Source organism: Schizophyllum commune (genome assembly GCF_000143185.2).
Source record: "Schizophyllum commune H4-8 unplaced genomic scaffold SCHCOscaffold_10, whole genome shotgun sequence".
Classification (NCBI taxonomy): Eukaryota; Fungi; Basidiomycota; class Agaricomycetes; order Agaricales; family Schizophyllaceae; genus Schizophyllum; species Schizophyllum commune.
In genome coordinates this window covers 91-22,817 of record NW_026089547.1, presented here as the reverse complement: position 1 = coordinate 22,817, position 22,727 = coordinate 91, and the positions used below count along the sequence as shown (strand labels likewise).

The 22,727-nt window shown below is 58.8% G+C and overlaps 5 protein-coding genes across 5 annotated transcripts; 3 read left to right on the top strand and 2 right to left on the bottom strand.

Annotated features, from left to right (window-relative positions):
• Positions 1-14: 14 nt before the first annotated feature.
• On the bottom strand, positions 15-521 carry SCHCODRAFT_0112410 (uncharacterized protein; the record flags this gene model as incomplete). Its single annotated transcript, XM_050341063.1, has 1 exon — positions 15-521. The coding sequence occupies one exon, from the start codon at positions 519-521 to the stop codon at positions 15-17; it is 507 nt and encodes a 168-aa protein (XP_050198342.1).
• A 1,175-nt stretch (positions 522-1,696) lies between these two features.
• SCHCODRAFT_02513113 (uncharacterized protein) lies at positions 1,697-1,882 on the top strand (the record flags this gene model as incomplete). The annotated part of the gene is made up of 1 exon (XM_050343284.1): positions 1,697-1,882. A coding segment is annotated over one exon (186 nt), but the record flags the coding sequence as incomplete, so codon positions are not given.
• A 2,601-nt stretch (positions 1,883-4,483) lies between these two features.
• SCHCODRAFT_02711546 (uncharacterized protein) lies at positions 4,484-4,872 on the top strand (the record flags this gene model as incomplete). The annotated part of the gene is made up of 1 exon (XM_050347043.1): positions 4,484-4,872. A coding segment is annotated over one exon (336 nt), but the record flags the coding sequence as incomplete, so codon positions are not given.
• Positions 4,873-16,172: 11,300 nt separating this feature from the next.
• On the bottom strand, positions 16,173-20,414 carry SCHCODRAFT_02670793 (uncharacterized protein; the record flags this gene model as incomplete). Its single annotated transcript, XM_050346622.1, has 13 exons — positions 16,173-16,475; positions 16,529-17,422; positions 17,470-17,688; positions 17,914-18,522; positions 18,575-18,912; positions 18,967-19,426; positions 19,477-19,542; positions 19,592-19,831; positions 19,879-19,938; positions 19,983-20,039; positions 20,090-20,164; positions 20,210-20,281; positions 20,400-20,414. The coding sequence occupies 13 exons, from the start codon at positions 20,412-20,414 to the stop codon at positions 16,173-16,175; spliced, it is 3,408 nt and encodes a 1,135-aa protein (XP_050198339.1).
• A 1,684-nt stretch (positions 20,415-22,098) lies between these two features.
• Positions 22,099-22,509, top strand: SCHCODRAFT_02512878 (uncharacterized protein; the record flags this gene model as incomplete). Its single annotated transcript, XM_050343281.1, has 1 exon — positions 22,099-22,509. The coding sequence occupies one exon, from the start codon at positions 22,099-22,101 to the stop codon at positions 22,507-22,509; it is 411 nt and encodes a 136-aa protein (XP_050198338.1).
• Positions 22,510-22,727: the final 218 nt, after the last annotated feature.

Here is a 22,727-nt window from a genome sequence, read left to right as displayed (position 1 = left end):
TCGTCCAGCCCGCGTTAGAGGGCATGAGCAAGTGCGCGTCGAGTAGGGTAGGGGGAGGGTGTGGGCGAGCCACATAAGCGCAGCCAATCACGGCTCTGGCCGCTAGCCGAGGCGGGGGGAGGGGGTGAGGGTGGGGATGGGGATGGGGAAGGGGGAGGTTGAGCACATTCCGCACGATCCCTGTGCATGGCACGCAAGCGGGCGTTGCTGATGTTGTCATGAGACGGGTGAGGGGGGGGGGTTAGAGGCGACGACGCCTGGGAGGGGTGCAGGGATTGATATCGCGCGCGGAAGCGCGCGCGGGATTGGAGGTCGCGAGTCGGACATATGCCGCCGCCTCGGGGTGGGGAGAGCATGTGTGAGAGGTTGTTTAGTGTTGCTGAGGTGACGGAAATGAGAGGGGAGGGCGCGGCGGTGGGCGAGCATGGCAAGGTGGTGGTGGGAGGGAAGGGGCAGGCGGCCGATCGCGATGCGCGCGAGCGCGATGAAGAGCGGCCGACTGTGCCAAAAATGGTGGGCATAGGTGGGGGAATGTTAGAGGATGAGCTGTGAATATTTGCGAAGGGAGAGCAGCGAAGGGTGCGGTGCGGATAACGCGAAGAGGGGGATAGCCAGCTGCGCCAATTTCGTCTTGATGTTCGGGACCACCCAAATCCGTCTTGGGACTGCCCGGATGCCGGTCCGGACATCCGAGGAGCGTCTTCGTCGACTTCAATGGCTCCTGGAACACGCCGACGGACATTCAAGAGCGTGAAAAGTATATACAGTGCAGGGGGGTGCTTTATAGAAAATTGATGAGCTATATAAACTATGATCGTCCTTCAAATCGTGTGCCAAACTTCGAAACTCCTTGAATTTGCCCTCCCAAACACGGTGTCTGTGCTCCTGCATTTGATCTAGGTTAGAGGATATTCTAAACTGTACATTCCAAGTTGTAGAATGAGTTTCCCCACGCGCAACAGCTTGTTTGACGCCAATCCGTGCAGATTTAGACGAGATATCGCCCAAAAGGTCCTTTTTCAAGGGTGAAGAGGAGCAATACATCGGTTTGTACAAAGCACGTCGTGACTGAAGCTCAAGTTCTGTGAGCCACAGACATCGCTCTGCTTCGAAAATTCATACATCCATTCTCTGACATGTATTCTATGCTAATCTACCCTTACTTGACCCTCTAGCTGCCCTCGGCTTGCGTCCGAGGCCGTCGAGTACGACGACGACGAAGCCCGGACATCGGACCGAGTCGCCGGCCCGGACATCCGCCGTGTCGTGGCCGCGCGTCCTTCACTCCCAACCACCACCCCGCCCGCGTCGCCGCCCGCATCGTTGCCCCACCCGCCCTCCCGCCCTTCTCCTCTCATTAAGAAGACGACCTTACACGCGTTTTACGCGTCTCCCACGCGCCAAACGCGTGCTCAATGCGCGCTCGATGTTGGCTGGGCAAGCAACACCCCGGGGCTGCCCGCGACGCGTGGGTACGTGCCGAAGCTTCAAAAAGCTGTTGGAGGGGTAGAGGAGGATGCCCATGCATCCCGAAGGTGCGTGACTACGCTCTGCACACGGATTTTACTAACATACTTTGTTCTCAATTTCTGGCTTTTCCCAGTGCATCTCCCTGCGGCGCGTCCAGCGCTGCGGGGCGATTTTTCTAATCGGTAATTCCTCAAGACCTCCCCCTCCCCCCTCCCCCCCTCCCTCTGTGCCGAAACGCGTCCCCGTGTCGAGCACGGCCCGTTTGAGTACCCACCGCACTGGCGAATTCGCGGTGCTGTGCTCGGCGCGGGACGCGTATTTCGACATTCCTGGGTCATCCTGGCCTAGGAGGGGTCGAGACCTGCGAGCGCTCGCCCGCGCGCTTGCGATCGTGCAGGTGCGCGCTTGCTAGCTAGCGCGCGACCGTGCGACGGCAGTCGCGCCTGCCTTTCGACCGCCACCGCCACCACCACTCGCGCCACCTCTCCCGCGCGCGGCTCGTCTCGCCCCCATCAACCCACTACACGCACGCTTGCACTCGCACCCCCTGCCACGCCCTAACGACGTACCCCACGGCGATGCCGGTCGAGGGCCGCTCCTCCCGCCACCCACCCCCTCCCTCCCTCCTCCCTTCCTATACCGCCCCAAGCACGCGCGAGCGTGCGCATTTGCTCTTGCGCGCTGCCTAGGGCATGTTGCGCCGACGAAAAATTTTCGCCTGCGCTTTTTTGCATTTTTCTGCGCATCCCCCGCGCTTTTTAGTTACATTGTATGTATTTACCACCCAATATATCCACTTTCCTTCGCGTTCTGCAGGACACGACGTGAACAACGGCGGCGGTGCGCGCGCTCGCGCGCGACGCCCTCCGACGCGCTGACTAAGCAGCCGCGACGCGCGCGCGAAGGCGGCGCATCAGCCCGCCGCAGGGCGCGTGGCAACGGCGGCGGCGGCGGAGCGCGCGCGTCGCGCGACGCGTGCTGCGGAAAACCCCGACCGGTGAGGCCGGGGGGTCGCCTGCCACATTGGGCGTCGACCGGAGCCTGCCCGGCGACCTGCCGGGGGGCCGTGGCTGTGTGGATAAGACATACGATGTCTTTTGAAATACCCGAATGATAATAGTCGGACGTCTTTTAAAGGTCCTTACGGCCACAGGTGTTACGACACGTGCGATGTTGAACGCGCGAGCGCCGTCGGGGCATCGCGCGGACGAGACAGCGTGAGCCCTGGGCGGGGGACCGAGTACGTCCACAGATGTGGAAGACAAAAAGTCCCCTCCCTAACCTTCTGCCCGATTCCAAGCGCGCGCCTGGATCAATCCCATCAATTTTCTCCGATCAGGCTGAAACCGGTGCCATTCGACGCGCAGACATCGATAACCTGGGAGCGCCCATGTTTGTTAGGGTTAGAAAGCCCGGGAAGGTAGAGATATTGGACGAGGAAGTGCCAGGCGTCTCACCGGAATCCGATCAGGCGTTTGCAAATTCCCATCAGACGTCAGCGGTTTCCGGCCACACGTTACTAGGTAAGTGGCCCCAGGGGCGGGTTACGAGACCTGCCTGTTTATGTAGCACCCAAGGTTGCCCCACTCAAACCAGCCTCACAGACCACCATGGCCATAAAAGCAGGTCAGATATAGAAGCCCGTACACGCTGATGCATGAAAGGGGAATGAAGGGGAGGCTCGAAAATTCCATAAAAGGCAAGTATAGAAGTTGCCTAATACGGAAGAATTCCTTATAAATCCCAAGTTTACAGCATGGCAGTCAATATATCTGTGGTGCACGAGCACCGAAGTCTCAGAGCAGATGCTGACGAGGTTAGCAAGCAAGACAGGTCAGAGGGCACCTTTTGCAGTAAGGTGAACTTAAATCCACCCCGACAGGTTAGACCGTATTTGCACCGGTTTATACCCACTTCCGTATCGACGATACAGCTCCACTCCTGGTTCAGTGCTCAATTAGTATTTGCCCGAATATTGAAGAGCTCGGTGTTGAATCAGCATACGTCTTCGGTACTACACCTCATCGTCGCACGCCCAAACAGGCCGCTACGACTACTCTTGCGGCGGGAAAGGCCCAATGAGGTCGTAGGCATGCGCGGCGAAAGTCCTGCATGATGGGCTGCAAAGCTGTCATCCATTGAGAGCGCTCTTCCTTCGCAGGCTCGGAGAGTTGCTGTACGAGCCGCTCAATATAGCATTGAGCCGAATAGGGTTTGTACGTACGGAATCCAAGACCGACGCGGAAATCAAGAGGGACCAGATTCTCAATGCTTGTCGCCGTAGACTAAGGTCAACACAAAGCCTGTATAACCTGGTGCAAATACGGTCTGTTATGTATCTTCGATTGCAATCTCTCGCAACGGTCCGCTTCCCGTGCCCGCGCAGCCCGCAGTCGGTGCCGGGACATGCCCTAATAGGGCTCCGGGGCCGTGATGTGCCCCGGGCGTGACCGCGCGCGCCCCCGGACGCGTCGGGGACGCGCCGCGTGCTGCCGCCGCAGCCGCTGCGCATCGTAGTGAGCGCAAAAATGCATGTACAATATGTATATAAGCACTATACACTATACATCAGAATGGGGAGGGCTGGAAAGAACAAAAAAGGCAAAAGAGCGCGAGCGAAAATTTTTGCTTGGGCGCGACGCGCTCCCGCGGCCCGCGCAGCACGCGAGAGCGCAGGGGCATCGTACGGAAGGGGAGGATAATATCCCTCCAGGCTACATGCACCCATTCGCGACGACAGACACGTCCGCGGTGAGCATGTAGCAGGTGGGGGGAGGGGGAGGGGGACGGGTTCGGTGTGCTTTCGGCGCTCCTCGCGCTCTCAAAGCGCAGGAAAAAGAGGGCTGAGGGCATCACAAGGGGGTGAGAGGCCGCTGCAGACATGTTGCGAGGACAGCGGTGAGCGGGAACTCGCTGGCCATCAGCGTGACTTTGCCTCCTCGGCTGCCCCGCGCGTTGTCTGGGCGCACGCACGGGCGCGGGAGGATGTAGCCCGAGCGCCCTATGCCCTCCCGTCGAAGGACGGGTCGGGGGGGGGGGGGGGGGGGGGGGGGGGGGGCTTGGGCGAGGGGCGCGGGACGCACGGCAGGCGACAGCTCGGCACGCTGCGCACGCCAGCTGCGATGGGCTGGGTGCACAGCGCACCGACGTAGTCACCTCGAGGCGCGAGACGCGTCTCCCGCGATGCGGAAAATCGCCGCGAAGGCGATTCTCCACGACCGCAGGAGAGGGGGAGGGGGAGGTGCATGGGCAGGTGAGCGGCGCTATCTACCCGCGCTGGTCGCAATGGACGAGCGCGCGGGCAGCGCGACAGCCATATGACTGTCGAGGGCTCGCTCGTGACGCGTAAAGCGTCAGAGGCGATGCCCTCACGCCCTCAGACGTGGTCTGAGGGCGAATATGACAGGAAGGAGGGCGATATTCGCCCTGCCTTGTCCGTCATGTCCTGTTCGTGCCCCTCTCCCCTTTCCGCCGTCCACGTCGTAAAAAGTAGTAGTTAGTTATAGAATACAGTGCTGGGCGCGTTCACGCACCCGTGTACCCCTCCCTCGTTCGGCTCGATGGCCGTTGCCATTTTCGCATCAATTTCTGAGACGCGCTTGCAGGCGTGTGCCTCGACGGCGGCTAATTCGAGGTGTGGAGAAGGTAAGGGAATGTGGGAGGGATGACAGGGAGGAACGGAGGGAACAAGGCTGGCGGCATGGTGGTTGTTGAGGATAAAGCACACGCAGGAAGGACCTCCGGGCCAAGAACCGAAGCACCGCAGGAGTCTCCGAAACGCCAAATCTTTGCATCCCAGCACTTTCAGACGGCGAAATTTGCAGAGTGTATGTGTAGACCGCATAGAAGCTCTCCTAAATATTTCCATGAAAAAGTACAATTTTCTGCGGGGGTGACGAGGGGAGCAAGTGCCGTCGAGTATTGAGGCTGTGCAAAGGGCCTCCCATCATTTCAGCACGTGGGGGAGCTCCCTCCACTGTGCGTCCACAAGAGGGTCTTATCCTCTGATACTTGGCATGATCATTATAAACAGCTCAAAATGTACATACTAATTTTCCCTGAGCAAAACAAAGAGCATAAAGCCAGGAAATGAAGGCTTAAAAGAGACTCGGAGATAACTTTGATGAACAGCTTGGACGTCTGATGGTGCTGAATTCTGGCCATGTAAGACGAGTCCTGGCAAGCAGGTCTCGTAACCGCCTCCCATCAGACGCTTCGGCAAATGCCGGGACCCTTCGCCATCTCACCTTCCAGTCTATTCTAGGATGTTTTGGGCAGGTATGCAGAGCCAAAGTGTTGTTAGAATTAGGAATACCACATTCCATGTCGTGTGCAGCGCAATAGCGGCGAAAAAATGAGTTTTGGCCCGGTCGCACACGGTCGCACAGTGGTCGCACACCGGTCGCACACTTCCTGGGAAGTGTTTCGTGATCCCATCAGTAGTTTCCTGTCACACGCGTGTGATTCCCATCAGACGCTTGCTGATCCTGTCACACGCTTGCGTTACACCTGCCTTTCCGGGCAGACGCTTGCTGCTATTCCGGGCAGACGCTTGCTGATCCCATCAATATTTCTCGGGTGGCGGCTGGTGTCAGACATAGGATGCTGGGTGACATTTTTCTCGGTACGGGGCCTTGTGTTATAGGATTGGTGTGCTCTTAGGACTCGTCTTTAGTTGCGACATGGTCCACCATTTGGCCGGGGAGCGTACTGCCCAGGCTCACGCGGTCGCACACGGTCGCACATTGGTCGCACACAGGTCGCACACTTCCTGGGAAGCGTTTTGTGATCCCATCAGTAGTTTCCTGCCATTCCCGTCACACGCTTGTGATTCCCATCAGACGCTTGCTGATCCAGTCACACACTTCCGTCACACCTACCTTTCCCGGCAGACGCTCGCTGCTATTCCGGGCAGACGCTTGGTGATCCCATCAATATTTCTTGGCTGGCGCTCAGTGTCAGACTTAGAGTTATCAATGTTTGCTGGTTGCTGATTTGGAGGGTTGGACTGACTTCTACGCATGATGTGCAGCAGATAATAGGTGCCCTAGCTCTTTTCCCTCCTTGCTTCGTAGGACAGTACTGCCGTGCCTAAATCCTGCTTGCATACTCTAGCCTGAATTACAAGCTACAACATACCAATGTTACAACCCAGATGACAATCAATGTACACTGAGTCGCAATTAACGGTCTGTTAGCACTCCAGTCAGACATATATCGACACGCAGCGCTCTCACCCCAGGTGTGACGTGACTGTGGGACGCGTCCCGGACGCGTCCACTGGTCACATGGAAGTGTGACAGACCGATGGGGGCACGTGGTCCAGTGTGCCGGATCGGCCGGCTGGACCGGCCGTCCCGCGCCCTCGATCAGCCCGTTTCTTGAGCTCGACCACCAACGCGCCGCCTCCCACAACCCTCCCGCCGCCTCCCACAACCCTCCCGCCTTCCCTCCCCCTCCCCCTCCCCCCCTCTATTGAACACGCTGGGCAGAGAGAGACCGCCCGCGATCGCGTTGCACCAAACAACGCCAACCTTTGGATAACGACCAGCCCCCCTGGACGCGAGGAGGAGGAGAGCAGGTGCGTCAATACGCCCCGCACCTTGACTCCTACTGATTGACATGTATGCGTGACCGACGGAGGGTGGGGGAAAGACGCGCAGACTGCGCGACAGCAAGAAGGGGGGCTGGATCAGGCTCCCTCTCCGCCATTCTCGCCCTCGATTGTACGAGAGCCCGGGGCCCTTGGTGACTGGCATATTGCTCCAACGCTACTCCCTACCCCATACACACGTCGTACGACACGCTTCCCCTCCCCCACCGCCCATCCCTTCCTCTCACGCGGGATCGCCCTCAAACCGATCCCTCGCGTCGCGGGCAGCGTGTAGATGCTGCTGGGCGTTCTAGCGGCACGCTACCCGTCCGGCGTGGCCACGCTCGGGCGCGCTAGCGCGCCGAGCTGTTGCTAGCGCCCGCACCCTCCGCACCTCATCGAGGTGCGGATCGGTGAGCGTCCCGAGGGACATGCGCGCGCTAAGAGCTGCGCTCAGGCAGGGAGCGTGGTCGCGCAAGCAGGACATTAGCGCCAAGCACGCACGAGCGTTTTCTCGCTATGGTACACGGGTTACGTCGCGCATGCCTCCTCCCCCACTCGCTCAGGTGCGATCGCGCGCACTTTGCGCACGGTGAGCACGGTGCACGAGCTGCGCGTGCAGCTCGCTATCGAGCTCAAATCGCCCCTTCACAGGCGTCATCCAGCGCTCCCCGTCAAGCCGATTGCTTCGCCAGAGCCGCCCGCCCCTTCGTATCCCATCCCCTCCCCTTCGTGCCCTATCCCCTCCCCTTTGCATCTCCCCCGTCTCCCTCTCACCCCTCCCCTTTGGCGTTGCGTACGTGCCGAGCGCTTGCGCTGAGCATGTCGCGGCGCCCGATACATCATTGTTTGTAATCATATGATAGTAATGTCATTCTTCTCTATCCTTTTACCCCCACGAACGACGAAAGAGGACCGGCGCGCGAAATGCATGCAAGAGCGAGCGCGTTCATGTCAATGACGATGATGGTGGCGGCCATCATCCGTCAGGACGCGCATCACGCTTGTCAAAAGTAGGGTATAGAGGGACGAGTCTGCCTCCTCCCATGGGCGGACGGTTTGCCTCGCGTCCACGCTTTTGGTCCGCCTTCCTATTCGGGAAGAACTTTCCCACGCCGCTCCGGGGGCGTCCGTATTTATCCTTACTGTACATCTCTTTTCCCTCAGTCGCTATTCCACTAGCAGGAAGACTGAGGGTATGTTTCTCACTTACTATACTCATACTATTTACTGACTGTACTTTAGTCTTGCGCGTCCTGCGCTTCTTTAGGTATGAATCTCAGTCGCTATTCCACTAGCAGGAAGACTGAGGTCTTGCGCGTCCTGCGCTTCTTTAGCTCGTGAAAGGTTATGAGCCCCGTGGCCTAAATCGAGCAAGACTTCGATCTGCGACTCACTCTATCCCACTCTGTGCCATGGCTCCCAAGGACAGCAAGGTCGCAACGCTCACCGATGCGGCGGACTGGCCGCTCTGGCGCCTCCGGGTCACCGACGCCCTCAACAGGGACGATCTCACCTCCGTGGTGACTGGATCGGAAAAATCCCCTCCCCCTGAGATTGCGGTGACTCCACCGACGCCGACAACGTCCTCGCCCCCGTCCACGTCACCCGGCGCTCCGGCGACCACCACCACATCCACGGGATCGGGCTCCTCCTCCACCACTCACCAAGTTGCACGGAGGGAGACCTGGTCCTGGCGGAACGCCCGCGCCCTCTCCACCATCCGGGAGCACCTCTCGAATGACATCGCCCTCGAGCTCCACGAGTACCAGCACGCGAGCGAACTCTGGGAGAAACTCGTTGAGAAGTTCGAGCAGACCAACACCAGCGAGATGGCGGTCACCGAACTGATCAAGATCTTCCGCGCGAAGCTCGCCGACGCCGGTGATGGAGACGTCTCCCGCGAGGCGATGAGCGCGCACATCCACCGCGTCCGGCAATCGGTCACCCAGCTCGCCACTCTTGGCTACCCCCTCAACGCCAACCTCGTCCCCCTCATCCTCCTGGCCTCCCTTCCTAGCTCAGAGAAGTGGAAGATTGTCTCGTCCGGCATCTCGGCGGGCAGCTCCAAGGCCGCGCCCCTCACCCTCTCCTACGTCGAGGCGAAGCTGATGGCACAGGTGACCAGCAAGGAGGACTCGGACGATGAGCAGGCATACGCCGCCTCCTCTTCTCACGCGCCCCCACCGCGCAAGCCCAAGGACAAGGGCAAGAAGAAGGCCAAGGCGAAGGCGTCCTGCGTCATCCACGGCGAGGGGCACTCCACCGAGGAGTGCAAGACGATCATCGGGCAGAAGGAGAAGGCGCTGAAGAAGCGGAAGGAGCGGGCGGCGGAGAAGGCGAAGGCGAACAAGGTGAAGGACTCGGACTCGGATTCGGACTCAGACTCGGACTCGGATGTAGACGACACGCATGTAACCGTCTCGCGCCGCGCCTACAAGAAGATTTCCGCCTATGTCCAGTCTGATCCTAAGCGACCGCAGCGACACCAAGGTTCGCACATTGTTGACTCGGGTGCGTCAAAGACCATGACCCCCGACGAGCGCCTCTTCGACGACAGCACTTACCGTGTCCTTGACCCGCCGCGCAACATCTACCTCGGGAATGAGTCCGTCATCAAGGCAGTAGGCATTGGCACCGCCTGCTTTGCCTCCAACACGCCGAACGGTGTGCGCGCGCTGACCATTCGGAAGACACTACACGTCCCCGACCTTGCGTTGACGCTCATCTCGGTGCCCCAGATCACCAAGCGTGGTCTGCACGTGTCCTTTAAGGACAACGCCTGCACTATCCGCGACTCCTCCGGCGATATCGCCTGTGTTGCGACGCGCAAACACGGTCTCTATCATGTCGACTGCCAGCCCATCGGCACGGACGAACGCGCCTTCACCGCCATTGACATCAACCGGCTGCACCAGATCATGGGCCATACGAACTTCGAGAGCCTGCGCAACATGGTCCGTCATGGTCAGCTCGGGGAGGTTGACACGCTCACCGGCATCCCGTCCTTCTGCGAGCCCTGCGTCATGGGCAAGATGAAGAAGCTCCCCTTCAAGCGGAGCACCACGCCTGCCTCGCGCCCGCTCCAGTTCGTCTCCTGCGACGTTGGTGGCCCCGTCGACCCCGCTGCGATTGGCGGCTACCTCTACTGGATCGTCATCGTCTGCCACTACTCCTCGGGCGTCTACACGCTCTTCACAAAGAAGAAGTCGGAGGTCTACAAGAAGCTCCGTCAGTGGCGCATCGACATGGAGCATCAGCACCGCGACTCTATCGAGCAGTGGGAGTGGCTCCCTGGCTGGGTCGAGTTCACCCGGACAGACGGCGGTGGCGAGTTCTGCTCGAACAAGATGGAGGCCGAGTTCCGCCGACGCGGTATCATCCACGAGACGACGGCGCCCTACACGCCTGAGCAGAACGGCATAGCGGAGCGCATGAACCAGACGCTGGTCACCCGGGCAATCGCTAACCTCTGCGCGGCCAAGCTTCCCCGGAAGTACTGGATGTACGCGATGGAGTACGCCACCGACATGATCAACCTGTCGCCCGCCAGCCGCCAGAAGGGAGAACTGCCTATCAACCGCATGCGCAAGGTCAAGCGCCCTATTGACGTCCACGCCCTGCACCCCTTCGGTTGCCCCGCCTACCCGCTCATCCCGAAGAAGAAGCGGAAGGGCAAGTTTGCCGACCGCGCCCGCCGGTGCATCCTCATAGGCTACGCTTGGTCTGAGGGCACAAAGGCGTACAAGCTCCTCGAGATCGCCACTCGGAAGGTCATCATCTCCCGGCACGTCAAGTTCGACGATGCCTCCCCCTCTCCTGACGAGATGCGTGTGGGCGAAGACGATGTGTCTGCCGAGCAGTGGGAGGACTTTGGCAAGTACTTCCGCCTGCCGCCCAAGGACACTCCTGCTCCAGATGCAGGCAGTGACAGCGAGGACGATGACGACAATGATGCGCCGGCCCAGCCACCTGCAGTCGGGTCAGTGGGAGCACCTTGTCCACCCACGCCAGAGCCAGTGGGAGATAATCGTCCGCCCTCACCTGACTCAGATGAGCCACCACCTCCTCCGCGTCCACCGAAGACGCGCATACCACGCCGGTCTCTGCCACCGGCCACACCACCACCGGCTCCTGCCCCCGCCGCTGGTCCATCACGCCGCCCTGGCCTTCGCAAGCCAGAAGAGCGAACAGCGAACCAGCACAAGGACCAGGGCTACATTAACGCCCGGGAGCGGCAGGAGAACCACCGGAAGGTGTCCGCCCAGCAGCGGAAGCAGCGTGAAGCAAACATCCGCGCGCGCGAGCAGCAACTCGAGGACAATCGCCGACGTCGAGAGCAGCCACCTCAGGCGGAAGCTCCTCCTCCACCTCCCGCACCAGCTCCCGAGCCAGAACCCGCACCAGCGCCTACCCAGGGGGGTGGGGATCCCCCGGGTCAACCCGACGAAGAGGGCGAGTCAGTGAACTTTGCTTTTCTCAATGACGAACTCTTCGCGGGCGCAGCATCTGGTGGTCGGTCGAGCAGCGGCACGCGGAAGATTCCCACCACTTGGAAGCAGGCCATGGCGAGCCCAGAGCGCGACAAGTGGTTGGACGCGCAGTCGGAGGAGTTGAACAGCTTCAAGCTGAACGACGTCTACGAGGAGGTACCCATCCCGGAGGGCGTCAAGCCGATTACCTCCAAGCATGTCTTCTCTTTGAAAGAGGATGCTCAAGGGAACATCGAGCGGTACAAGGTGCGCATCGTGGCGCGCGGCTTCACTCAGCAGGAAGGAGTTGACTATCAGGACACCTTTGCGCCCGTCGCAAGCCTGGAGTCCATCCGCATCATCCTTGCCCTCGCCGTCCGCCTCGGTCTCTACACTGACCAGATGGACGTGAACACCGCCTACCTCAATGGTGAGCTGCTACAAACGCTCTACATGCTTCCCCCGACTGGTGTGGACATCCGGGAGGGCTACTGCTGGCGACTCAAGAAGTCGGTCTACGGCCTCAAGCAGGCCGGTCGCGCGTGGAACCAGACGCTCCACAACAAGCTCGACAAGCTCGGGTTTGTGCGCCTCAACTCGGAGACTTGCCTCTACGTCTTCCGGGACGGCAAGCAGGTCTGCTTCCTAGTTGTCTATGTCGACGACCTCCTCCTCGCCGCTACCTCGCGTCCTTTCATGGACAGCATCAAGAAGAAGCTCACTGCCTCCTTCAAGATGCGCGACTTGGGTCCCGCCAAGTACCTCCTGGGCATTGAGATCATCCGGCACCCGGGCAAACGCACGATCTCCCTCTCCCAGAGGAAGTACATCGACACCGTGCTTGAGCGGTATGGCATGTCGGACTGCACGGGCGTCAGCACCCCCATGTCCACAAGCACTCGCATCTCCGCCGATGACCCAAACAACAACGAGGTGCGCACTCATATGGCCTTGGTCCCCGGAGGTCCCATCGTCTCCTACCAGAGCGTTGTGGGCTCGCTCATGTACGGGATGATGGGCACCCGACCGGATACCGCCTATGTGGTGGGGGTCCTTGGCCGCTATAGCGCCGCCCCCAAGGCTTGCCATTGGGAACTGGCCAAACGCGTCCTCCGGTACCTCAAGAAGACGCGCGACTGGTGTCTAGTCTATGATGGTGCCGACGCTGGCATGGACCTTGACTTCCACGGCTACACTGACGCTGACTGAGGCGGATGCAACGACACGTCCAAGTCCACCTCCGGCTTCGTGTTCATCTCAAGTCGGGGTGCCATTGGTTGGTCCAGCAAGCGCCAGTCCATGGTCTCTCTCTCCTCTACCGAGTCGGAGTATATTGGTCTCGCTAATGCTGGCCAGCACTTGGCGTGGCTCCGCTCATTCTTCGAGGAGTTGGGACGTCCGCAGGCCGGCGCCACCGAGCTCAGGTGTGACAACCGCGCGGCCATCATCCTCAGCCAGGATGCTCAGTTCCGGGCTCGGACCAAGCACATCCAGCGGAAGTACCATTACATCCGCGATGGGCTGGTTGCCACCGGCGAGTGCGTTGTCCTCTGGTACCCCACGGACGAGATGGTTGCGGACATCTTTACCAAAACACTACCTCATGAGAAGCATCTCAAGTTCTGCCAAGGTATGGGTTTACGGCCAGACTCGAGTGGGAGTGTCAAAAGTAGGGTATAGAGGGACGAGTCTGCCTCCTCCCATGGGCGGACGGTTTGCCTCGCGTCCACGCTTTTGGTCCGCCTTCCTATTCGGGAAGAACTTTCCCACGCCGCTCCGGGGGCGTCCGTATTTATCCTTACTGTACATCTCTTTTCCCTCAGTCGCTATTCCACTAGCAGGAAGACTGAGGGTATGTTTCTCACTTACTATACTCATACTATTTACTGACTGTACTTTAGTCTTGCGCGTCCTGCGCTTCTTTAGGTATGAATCTCAGTCGCTATTCCACTAGCAGGAAGACTGAGGTCTTGCGCGTCCTGCGCTTCTTTAGCTCGTGAAAACGCTCATATTCCAGTTGTCTCCCGACGCATCTAGTTTAACAGAAAGACGGGAACCGCTACCTGTACTCCTTCCTATCGACTAGAGCTCACTATTATTGCCCTAACCCTCTAATCCAAGTATCTGCGTGCACATGCGCATCTGCACGGCGCCAGTATCTGCACGGCGACCAATATTTCTGACATCTACTGTCAATACCCAACACTTGACCTTACTGAGGGCAGGTTTTCTCAGATCAATAGGCTCTCAGTAGTAAGGATATCTTCAGTTGTGGTGCTTGCCCTCAATAACCGGTCCATCTTTCTATTGATGGTCCTTTCCCCCCTGCTGTCTCCCCACCCATGGCTCAGCGGAGATACTGCACTATCATGACATGCAGTTCCATGCAATTGATGGTGTGCTTGATCTTCAGATCATCCCCACCCTCTTCCCCCTTCTCTATCCCATATGAGATCGCTATGCCTCATGCGCCCACTTCTCCACCTCATACATCTACCCTGTAGCAGCTCAGTGAGCACCTCTCCTCCCTCTCCTATCCGTCTCATACGGGATCAAAGTCCCCTCCTTCCTTTCCTATGTGAGACAAACAGCCAATGCATGCTCTTCTCATGCGAGATGAGCATACCTTCCTTCTCTCACTCTCAATTCCCAATGTGACAAGCAGCTACCCCTACCATCTCGTCACATTCCATATGAGCTTGCTCGCCCCTTCTTGCGCCCTTTCATCCAATAGAATGCGAGCGAGCAATATGAGCGAGCATCACTGTTCTCGTCCGAGCTTACCGACCACCGCTTTCTGCCCTTTGCACCTCATATACGCCCAGCTACTGCCCCCTTTGACTTTGTATATCTGTCAAAGACAAATGTGCACCCGCCTCTCCTGGTCTCATCCTGCATGAGATGAGAGGCGATCCCCATCTCCTTCTGTCTCACATGAGATGAGAAATAGCTGGCCTCATATGAGATAAGTGGGCTCCCTACTCCCCTTGTCTGTTCGGACCTCCTAACCTCTCGCTTCTTTCCATTTGTGTTAAAGTGAGCAAGTGCCCCACTCTTGCATACTCATCCTGTACACATCAAGCAAGCGCTGCTTGTCTCACCGATACAAGTCTGCTAACTACACTCTTTGATTGACCACCTCTCCGACATTCATACATGATAAGTAAGCACCTGCCCCCGATCTCATCCCCTCCTATCTCGTCCAATCCACTCACCTCTTTCTCCGTCCCCTCACTCCCTTGACTCGCCCCCTCCAATCTCGTCCCTTCCCCCCCTCACTCCCTTGTCTCCCCTTGGCCCCCTCATCTTGTTCCCCCTTCCCCACCTCTCGACTCGTTTTGCCCTCGCACCCACCCCCAACTCATGGCCCCTCCCCCCTCTCTCCCTTATCTCGTCCCGCCTTCTCTTGGTCTCATCCTCTTCGTCTCCCCCCCCCCCTCACCCCCCCTCTGCTCACCCCCCTCTGCTCACCCCCCCTTGCTCACCCCCCCTCTGCTCACCCCCCTCTGCTCACCCCCCCCCCCTCTGCTCACCCCCCTCTGCTCACCCCCCCCCCTTGCTCACCCCCCCTTGCTCACCCCCCCCTCTGCTCACCCCCCTCTGCTCACCCCCCCTCACCCCCCCTTCTGCGGGAGCTCTGGGCCCGTGAGTGGAGATCTTGCCAGTCAAGTGGGTAGGAGTGAGCGCAGAGTGGTCGCCCCTTGGCGACAGTCAGGCGTGGGAGCGCTCGAGTAGTGTGTAGGGCGCGTGTAATGATGCGCACGCGTGAGATCGAATATCCGAGTGCCCGCGTCGGAGTGAGACTCAACGAAGAGGCGGGAGGCAGCCCTTCCGGTGCCTGCTGCTCGAAGCCTCTCTCCGAGGAGGCTGGTTCAAGCTGCAGGTGATGGTAAGAGTAGAGATGATGATTAATCCCAATCCGGCAGGCCGCCTTGCAGCCTGCGAAGTATCTAATCTAATCTAAAATGTACGTGAAAGACGAGCAAAAAGAATCCTACTAGTACGAACGTGACTCGAGAGTCCCGGTAAGGGGTCTCCAGGCAGGATCCCCACACCTTCTGCCCACCCCCCTACTGCTCATCCCCCCACCCCCCCTTTCCACTCATCTCCTCACCCCTCCCCTCCACCCATTCCTTCCACCCCCACCATTCTTCTCCCCCCACCCCTTACCCCCCCCTCATCTTGTATCCCTTGTCCCGTCCTGACCCCTCCCCCCCTTCCCGTCACCCCCATCTTCCCCTCTCCCCCACCTCTTCCCTTCCCTCACATTGTCCCTCCCACCCCCACTTGTCTCGTCACCCCTCTCCTTCGTCTCATCCCCTTCATCTCGCCCCACCCCCTCATCCTTTTGTCTCGTTCCCTTCGTCTCATCCCCCCAGCTCGTCCCCTCCCCCCCCAGCTCGTTGGGCCCCCCTCGCATTGTCCTCCTCGTCTGATCCACTCCCGTCGCCCCCATCTGCTCAGTTTTCAATACAAGTAGTGTTGCTACAATCCTCAATACATCGGTTCCTGGGTTATTGAAGGTAGCTTGGTCCCGCCCTCAGTATTGCCAAATTTGCACTATTGAGCAAGATGCTCCGACGTCAAATGATGAGGACAGAACACAATGGCAGCATTTGTAACTAGTAATGAGTACACTACTCGGAGGTCTTCTTTGCCTTCTTAGCCTTCGTCGCCCTCCCCTTCCCCTTCGAGCTGCCCTCGCCCTTGTCATCCTCACTGTCGCTACTCACTGCGGCCCTCTTCCTCCCCCCTTTCGCCTGCGGGACCTCTCGCGTAGGGTTCTCGCGCTTCTTGGCCATGAGCGCCACTTGCTCAACGCTGACCTTGCGAGTGTACTGCCGGAGCGCGGCTTCATCCTCCTCGAGCTTACCCGCTATAACCTCGGCCTTGTTCTCCTCCGTACCACCGTGCACGTTGAATACGTCGGTGGCGAGCCGCTGCTCAGCATAAGAGGGCATTGAAATACGAGTTGCCGCAGTAATAAACGTACCTTGTTGAACAGAACCATGGCGTCCACAGTCTCCTCCGAGAATGTAAAGACGTCCTTCGGTGCGCCAACTTGATAGTCCTTGAGGAGTTTGGCCGCCGACTTGACGATGGACTTCATCGTCGCCTGCGTCGCGTTGAGCTGGTCGATGCGGTTCTTTGCGCGTAACGTGGCGTCGTCGGAGATCTCCTCAACGGCGTCCATGTTCGTGATGTCGGGCACCTCAGCTGTCGGAGTCGCCACGGCATCGACTGGGACACTGCAAATCTGTGCATCATCAGTCCATGGAACCCAGTCACCCCCAAGCATGTCATCCTTTCGAAGGCGCTGGACGACTTGCTTGTAGACGTGCCCTAGGACTCCGATCTCGCTGGTGATGGTGCGCAGATCTCCCGCCTTCAATGCATACTGAATGAGCGCAGGGTTGACGGTCCTGTCCATGAAGTTGAGACGATTGTGCGTCTGAGTTCCCGGCGGAGCCTTCAGTGGGTCCAGGGCAAAGTACGGGATGAGTCGCGCCGCCACCCAGAAAATGCTTGCCTCGGTCGCCGAGAGTGAGGGAAGTGACTTTGCACGCGCATCGTACGCGTTCCGGATGGTCTGGCTGAGGGTCGGAGCGTATTTGATCGACATGGAGCGCGTCGAGTTACGATGGCGGCTCGCGTCGCTCCAGGCGTCTAGCATCGCCTGCAGATGCAGCGCAATGTTCGTGTTGCGGAGCTCCTCCCCAGTCAGCACGCGAAACTCTTTTGGCTGCTCACCCTTTTTGGCCGTCGTCCTCTTCAGGCGTGCAAAGTCAATCCGCGGGGCAGCAGCACAGCCCTTGATGGCTTTCACCATGCGGTCGATATCGTCCGCGCTCACGCGCTTGTGGATGATCAAGACCAAGTCGGCAAACTGTACTGTGTTGAGTTTTGTATCACCAGCTTGGAGTATACACTCACCGACAAGGCCTCCGCCTCGGCCATGCATTCGATGCCCTCCAGCCACTCCTCGTCCTCGGCGTCGTTCTTCCTGCGAGACGCGTACTTCCGCCGAACCATTCCAGCCACCATCCAGAGCTTCATCACCCGCAATGGCGTGTACATCTCTTGACCTTCCACATCGTCGCGCGGGCGTAACTTGTAAAGCTGGATGAATCCCGGTGCGATGACGTGGGTGAGCTGGAATTAGATTAGCTCACGCCTCAATATCCCTTTGACGCGCATATTGATGACCGCCGCGTGTGCCCAGATGGATGCGCCTCAATACCGCTTTCTTGCCGCTGTTGAGGTGGTTTCCCCCTCAACAGCGGCAACGCCACGTTATTGAGCGCATCCAGACTCGCACCCCTCAATACATCTGACCTCGACCCAATGAGGACTGGTCGGGAAGAAAAGATGACTCACAAAGGTCAGAATAACACTAGCATCGTCGATACGCTCACCCTTGCGGAAGACGCTCATGATGGTGATGAGGATCTTCGGACATGGGAATGGAAGTCTTGTCGTCCAGCGCAAAGGCCCAACGGCGTCGTCGACAGTGAGCGTCGAGCCCATGATGTTCTCGAAGGCGTTGCAGACCAGCCATGTGTCCTTGATCTGGACCTTGCTCGAGCTCGCGTTGTGCGACTCAACCGCGTCTCGGAAGCGCTCGATGAGAATCCGGCGGTATTGGATCAGCTTGGTGGCGAGCAAATCTGGCACTGCTGTCCGCCCCGTGAGGTAACCAGTAGTCAGAGCGGCAGAAAACGCAAGACGCAGACCGTCGACGGCACAAAAGGCGCCCTCGGAGGCTTCAGCAAGTAACGCGGCCAGTATACGCCCTTGGGGAGAGAGGCGAACCCCACCGAGGTTGGTGGTGCCGATACGCTCCGAGTAGAGGGCCTTGATGGTGACGTCGTTGTCCTCTATGGCCATAGGAGTGTCGGCCTTCTTCATGTAGAGCATGTCGTCGTTGAGGGTGTCCTCTAGGATGCGTACGACGAACTTTGGCTGCGCGCAGTACGTGGTAAGGAGCTAGGCAACTCGTCAGCGTCAAAAGTATATTCTCAGCGCAGAGCGTCCTCACCTCGCCCCATTTTTTACCAATGCCATGCCAGTCCCTAACGTTGAAGTAGATTTCGATCCTGCTCGCCGGGGTGGTGTACAGCGGAATACCGCTGAGGTCGACGAAGAAGTTGTGCATCGGTGGCATGCTGCCCATGATCTGCTTGACGTCGCCGCTGATCTTCTTGCTGAGGAGGTTGGTCTTGAGCGTCATGAGCCGAGATCCTTCGTCGTCGGTGTCCATGGCGGTGGCGAAGGTGACGAGCACACGCGCATCGGTGTCCCCAAGCGCCTCCGTCTTGTTGTTCGAACGGATGTGCTGCATGATGGCCGACCCGTACTCGCACGCGTCGATGAACGCTGTCATATTGTTAATGAGAAGGTACGTGAGCCGTGGAGATGGGCGATACTCACCCTTGTCCCACACGTTCGCACCCCACGTGCAGTTCTTCACTAAGTCGTCCTTGACCTCGCCGATGACCTCGACCGCCTTTGCCCCCCTGGCCTCCAGCCAAAGCGTCTTCTGCACCCGGACGCGATGGTGCCCCCCTGCGATGGACACGGTGACGGGTATCTTTGAATCGGGCGCGGGACGCATAACGGCTAGCGATTCCGTGATATCCTTCGAGATAGATGTGGGGTCAACTTGGGCAGGATCAACGATGATATCAATGAAGTATTTGGCAAGGTGCGGGAGCAAGGCGTTGTTCTGGCCCATCTCGTAGAGATTCTTGAAGTTGCGGGCGTTGATCGGTCTCTGAAGCGCGTCCGCGTCGAGAACGTTGATGCCGAATGCGTCTGGCGCGTACGACGGCACCAGCGCGCACCCGAGCTGAGCCCTGCGCAAGGCCTCCTGAAAGGCCGTGTTTGCTTTCTGTCGATGTCATCAGCCAGATATCTCGTACTTCTCGATGAGAACTCCACCTTTTGTGCATCGGTCTCCTCTTTGCGCGGAGACGGCGGCATGGCCGGCGCGACCTTCTCTATAAGCTACGCGATGTCTTAGTTCGCGCCTTCTATCGCTAAAGAATCCACGTACTTGTAAATCGCCATCGTCGTCGGCCGACATGGCTCCCGTTCCCGACTTCAATGCCTTCGTTGGCGCCGCGGCCGCTCCCCTATTCTTGTCCGTGGATTTTCCACCTGTGGACGAGGGATCCTCGTCTTGCTTGCGACGCGTAGGCTTGGGCTTGGGCGGCTTCTGCTTGTCGCCCACGGGATGCTTCGGGTTGCTTCCCGCTTGGGTGCTCACACCGCGGCGCTTCGCATCGTCGACGTCCTCGAAGATGGTCAGCCACTGCTTTGTATACCAGGGACGTCCCCTACCATCGCATCTGTCTCCTTAGCACCTGTCTCCTTAGCATCACGCCTTTGCTCGACTCCATCCTGCACAGCACGGTAAGCAATCTGACTAGCACAGAGGTACGTACACTTTCCTTCATCACAGCATCCCCAGTCTCTTTGGTTCCTTGACGGGCGGTCCCCTCCTGCGGCAGCTCATTCAACGCAGAGCACTTCCGATGAGAATCATGCGTACCTCGGATTCGGCCTCTATGTCCTCGTCAACATCGCCATCGGCATCTTCTTCACCCCCCTCATTCATCTCGACGTCCTTTTCGGTATCAATAGCGCGTATTCAAAGTAATTGAGCACGAACCTTGTCGGCCCCGCCGAGGGAGTTGTGATTCTGGCTGAATTGGCCCGCGCGCCCGCCCTGTACGAGATCCTTCTCGAAGACTTCAATACATGCAGATCGGGGTAATTGACCCCTCACCTCTTGAACGTCTGCGTCGGTCGGCTGCCAAGTCGCATCAGCATGCAGCCCTGGACGATTTCAGACGACTCACCTGCGTATCACTCATGACCGCATCTCCCTTGCCATCGCTCGCGTTGGCCGAACTGAACTTGTGTGCAACTTGGTCGCCTTGGGGCTGTGCAACGACGTCAGCGAGGGAGTAGAGGACAGAACACTACGCACGTACTCTTTGATCACCCCCGACGTCTTCTTTCTCTTCCTCGTTCTCGTCCTCGTCGATATGCTCGTGGATTTGACGAGCTTGAGTGGGCGGGAATGGGTTCTCGATCTCGTCCACGGTCTGAGACTGGGCAAGACGTCAGCGTCACGCACGGGTGAGAGGTAGCAGCTGCTAACGCTGAATTGCTCCACGCTTTCCTGTGTCGGTGGCACAAGAACCTGGGTTGGGTTCATCTCATCTTCTTGAGAAGGCCCCTGCATTCCAGCGCGTGAGCGGGGAAGAACACCACTGGGGTGCACTCCAGTTACTCACCACCTCGTCCCCGACATCCGGTTGTTGCGCCGGTTTGGTAGCCCCCTTCGCGGCATAGATACAGTCAGTATCTCAATCTGACGTGTACGGTGGGCATACGTACTCGCCGGGTTTGCTTGCGCTTGGAACTGTGTGCGTTGGGCATCTGGAGCAGAGGGTCGGGACGAGCAGTGACGACGGTTAGAGGCAATGAGGACAATTTCTCGTACTTACCAATACGATCGAGGCGCGTCGGCCGAGTTTGAGAATGTACGGCCGGCACAGTCGGCGAAGGCAGCAAAGTCCAAAAGTCCAAATCAAACCCCTCGGAGGCGGGTGCTTTGTACGCGTCAGGAAGTTCAGAATGCCGGGGGACTGGATTGTAGTCATCCGGGACGGTTGAGCGTAGCGCAGTAGAGGACAAAGCGGTTCGGTGGGTATGCATCTGGGTGCACAAGGGACTGACTCTGACTGATAAGTGCGAACCTCTTTATAGCTTGCAGCATACATCGTCGTGCATCTCTGGCTTTCGAAAATGTTCTTCATATGCTGTTTTATACGCTGTTGGTAATCCCGAACGACGCACTGGCCGTCCAAGGAGGCCTGAACACGGTGGCGGAGGCGGTGGGGGACGACCCGCGGCAGCCGGGCCGGTGATCCGATCCGGACTTGAGCGCGAGAGAGGCAAGTCCCATCTCACCTCCTACTGTCTTGACCGTCGGCGGCGCGCGCCCTCAACCTACAACTCACAGCTCGCGAACACGATTGGAGATGCGCTCTAGAGACGCGCTTGCTGTCTAGCTCGGTGCGTCGCCGTTCACTGCTGGCACGACCGTCATACTCACCGAACATCGCAGTCACCGCCACTTCCCCTCTTCTCCCTCGACCTTTCCAGCTCCGCGAACGCCACATCGTATCCGCCCACAAAGTCTCTGACGGTCCGACTCTGCACGCTACAATCGATCGACGTCAAGAAGTCTCCGAGGCCGCGCCCATGCCCGCCTTCCCCTCCCCCTCCCCCCTTGCCCGATCCTTTGTTCCCCATCGCATAAGCGTCGCGCGCAATAGAGCTGAACCCGGGACTGTGCGTATCATGGCCTAATGAGCAGATCTTTGCTGATGGGCTTCAGATCGCAAGCGACAGAGATGGCGGCAGGTCCTGCGGCGATTAGCTGACACTCGCGGACTCACCCTCCAATCCCCTCTCACCCACCCTCTCTCCCCATCCCCCTCCCCGCTCCTATGTTCCTTTTTCATCTGCTTTGGCTTGTCTCCGCTCATGAACCCCACGGCGGCCACGCGCTCCTCGCTCCCCTTCCCCATCGCCCCTTCCTTTCTCCTCCTCGCCCTCCGTACAGTTCTTTTCGCGTCGCAACCGAACGGCGCTTTATCAGTCCTGCTTTTATTGCCAAAATCCAGGTCTTACGAGACGGGGTCATGTATGCCCAGGTGCGCGCTATTGACGCGGCTCTTAGGCCGATGCTCACCCGCCGCTACAGGTCATTCGTGCTCCCTGTTCATCATCTCGAGCCTCTATCGACATCAACCCATCGCGGGAGACCACAATACGTCGTCAGAGCGTGTTCTAGCGCATCTCCCGACGATCAGATCAAAGCACTGGCCCCCAGCCCCTCTGCGACCCGCGCGACGCGCCACCCCACTCACCGCTCGGGCCGGGCTCAAAACGTAGGACGAGTACAACTTGATCATGGCGCACACGGTGAGCTCTTTTTCTAGTTGCCGACTCCCCATCTGCACGCGGAAGCTCATGTTCTACTTCTAACAATGCTTATTAGGCCTTTTGCACGACTCCGTCGCTTCCCCCCGCTTCAGCTCTTAGGGTTAGGGTTAGGGTTAGGGTTAGGGTTAGGGTTAGGGTTAGGGTTAGGGTTAGGGTTAGGGTTAGGG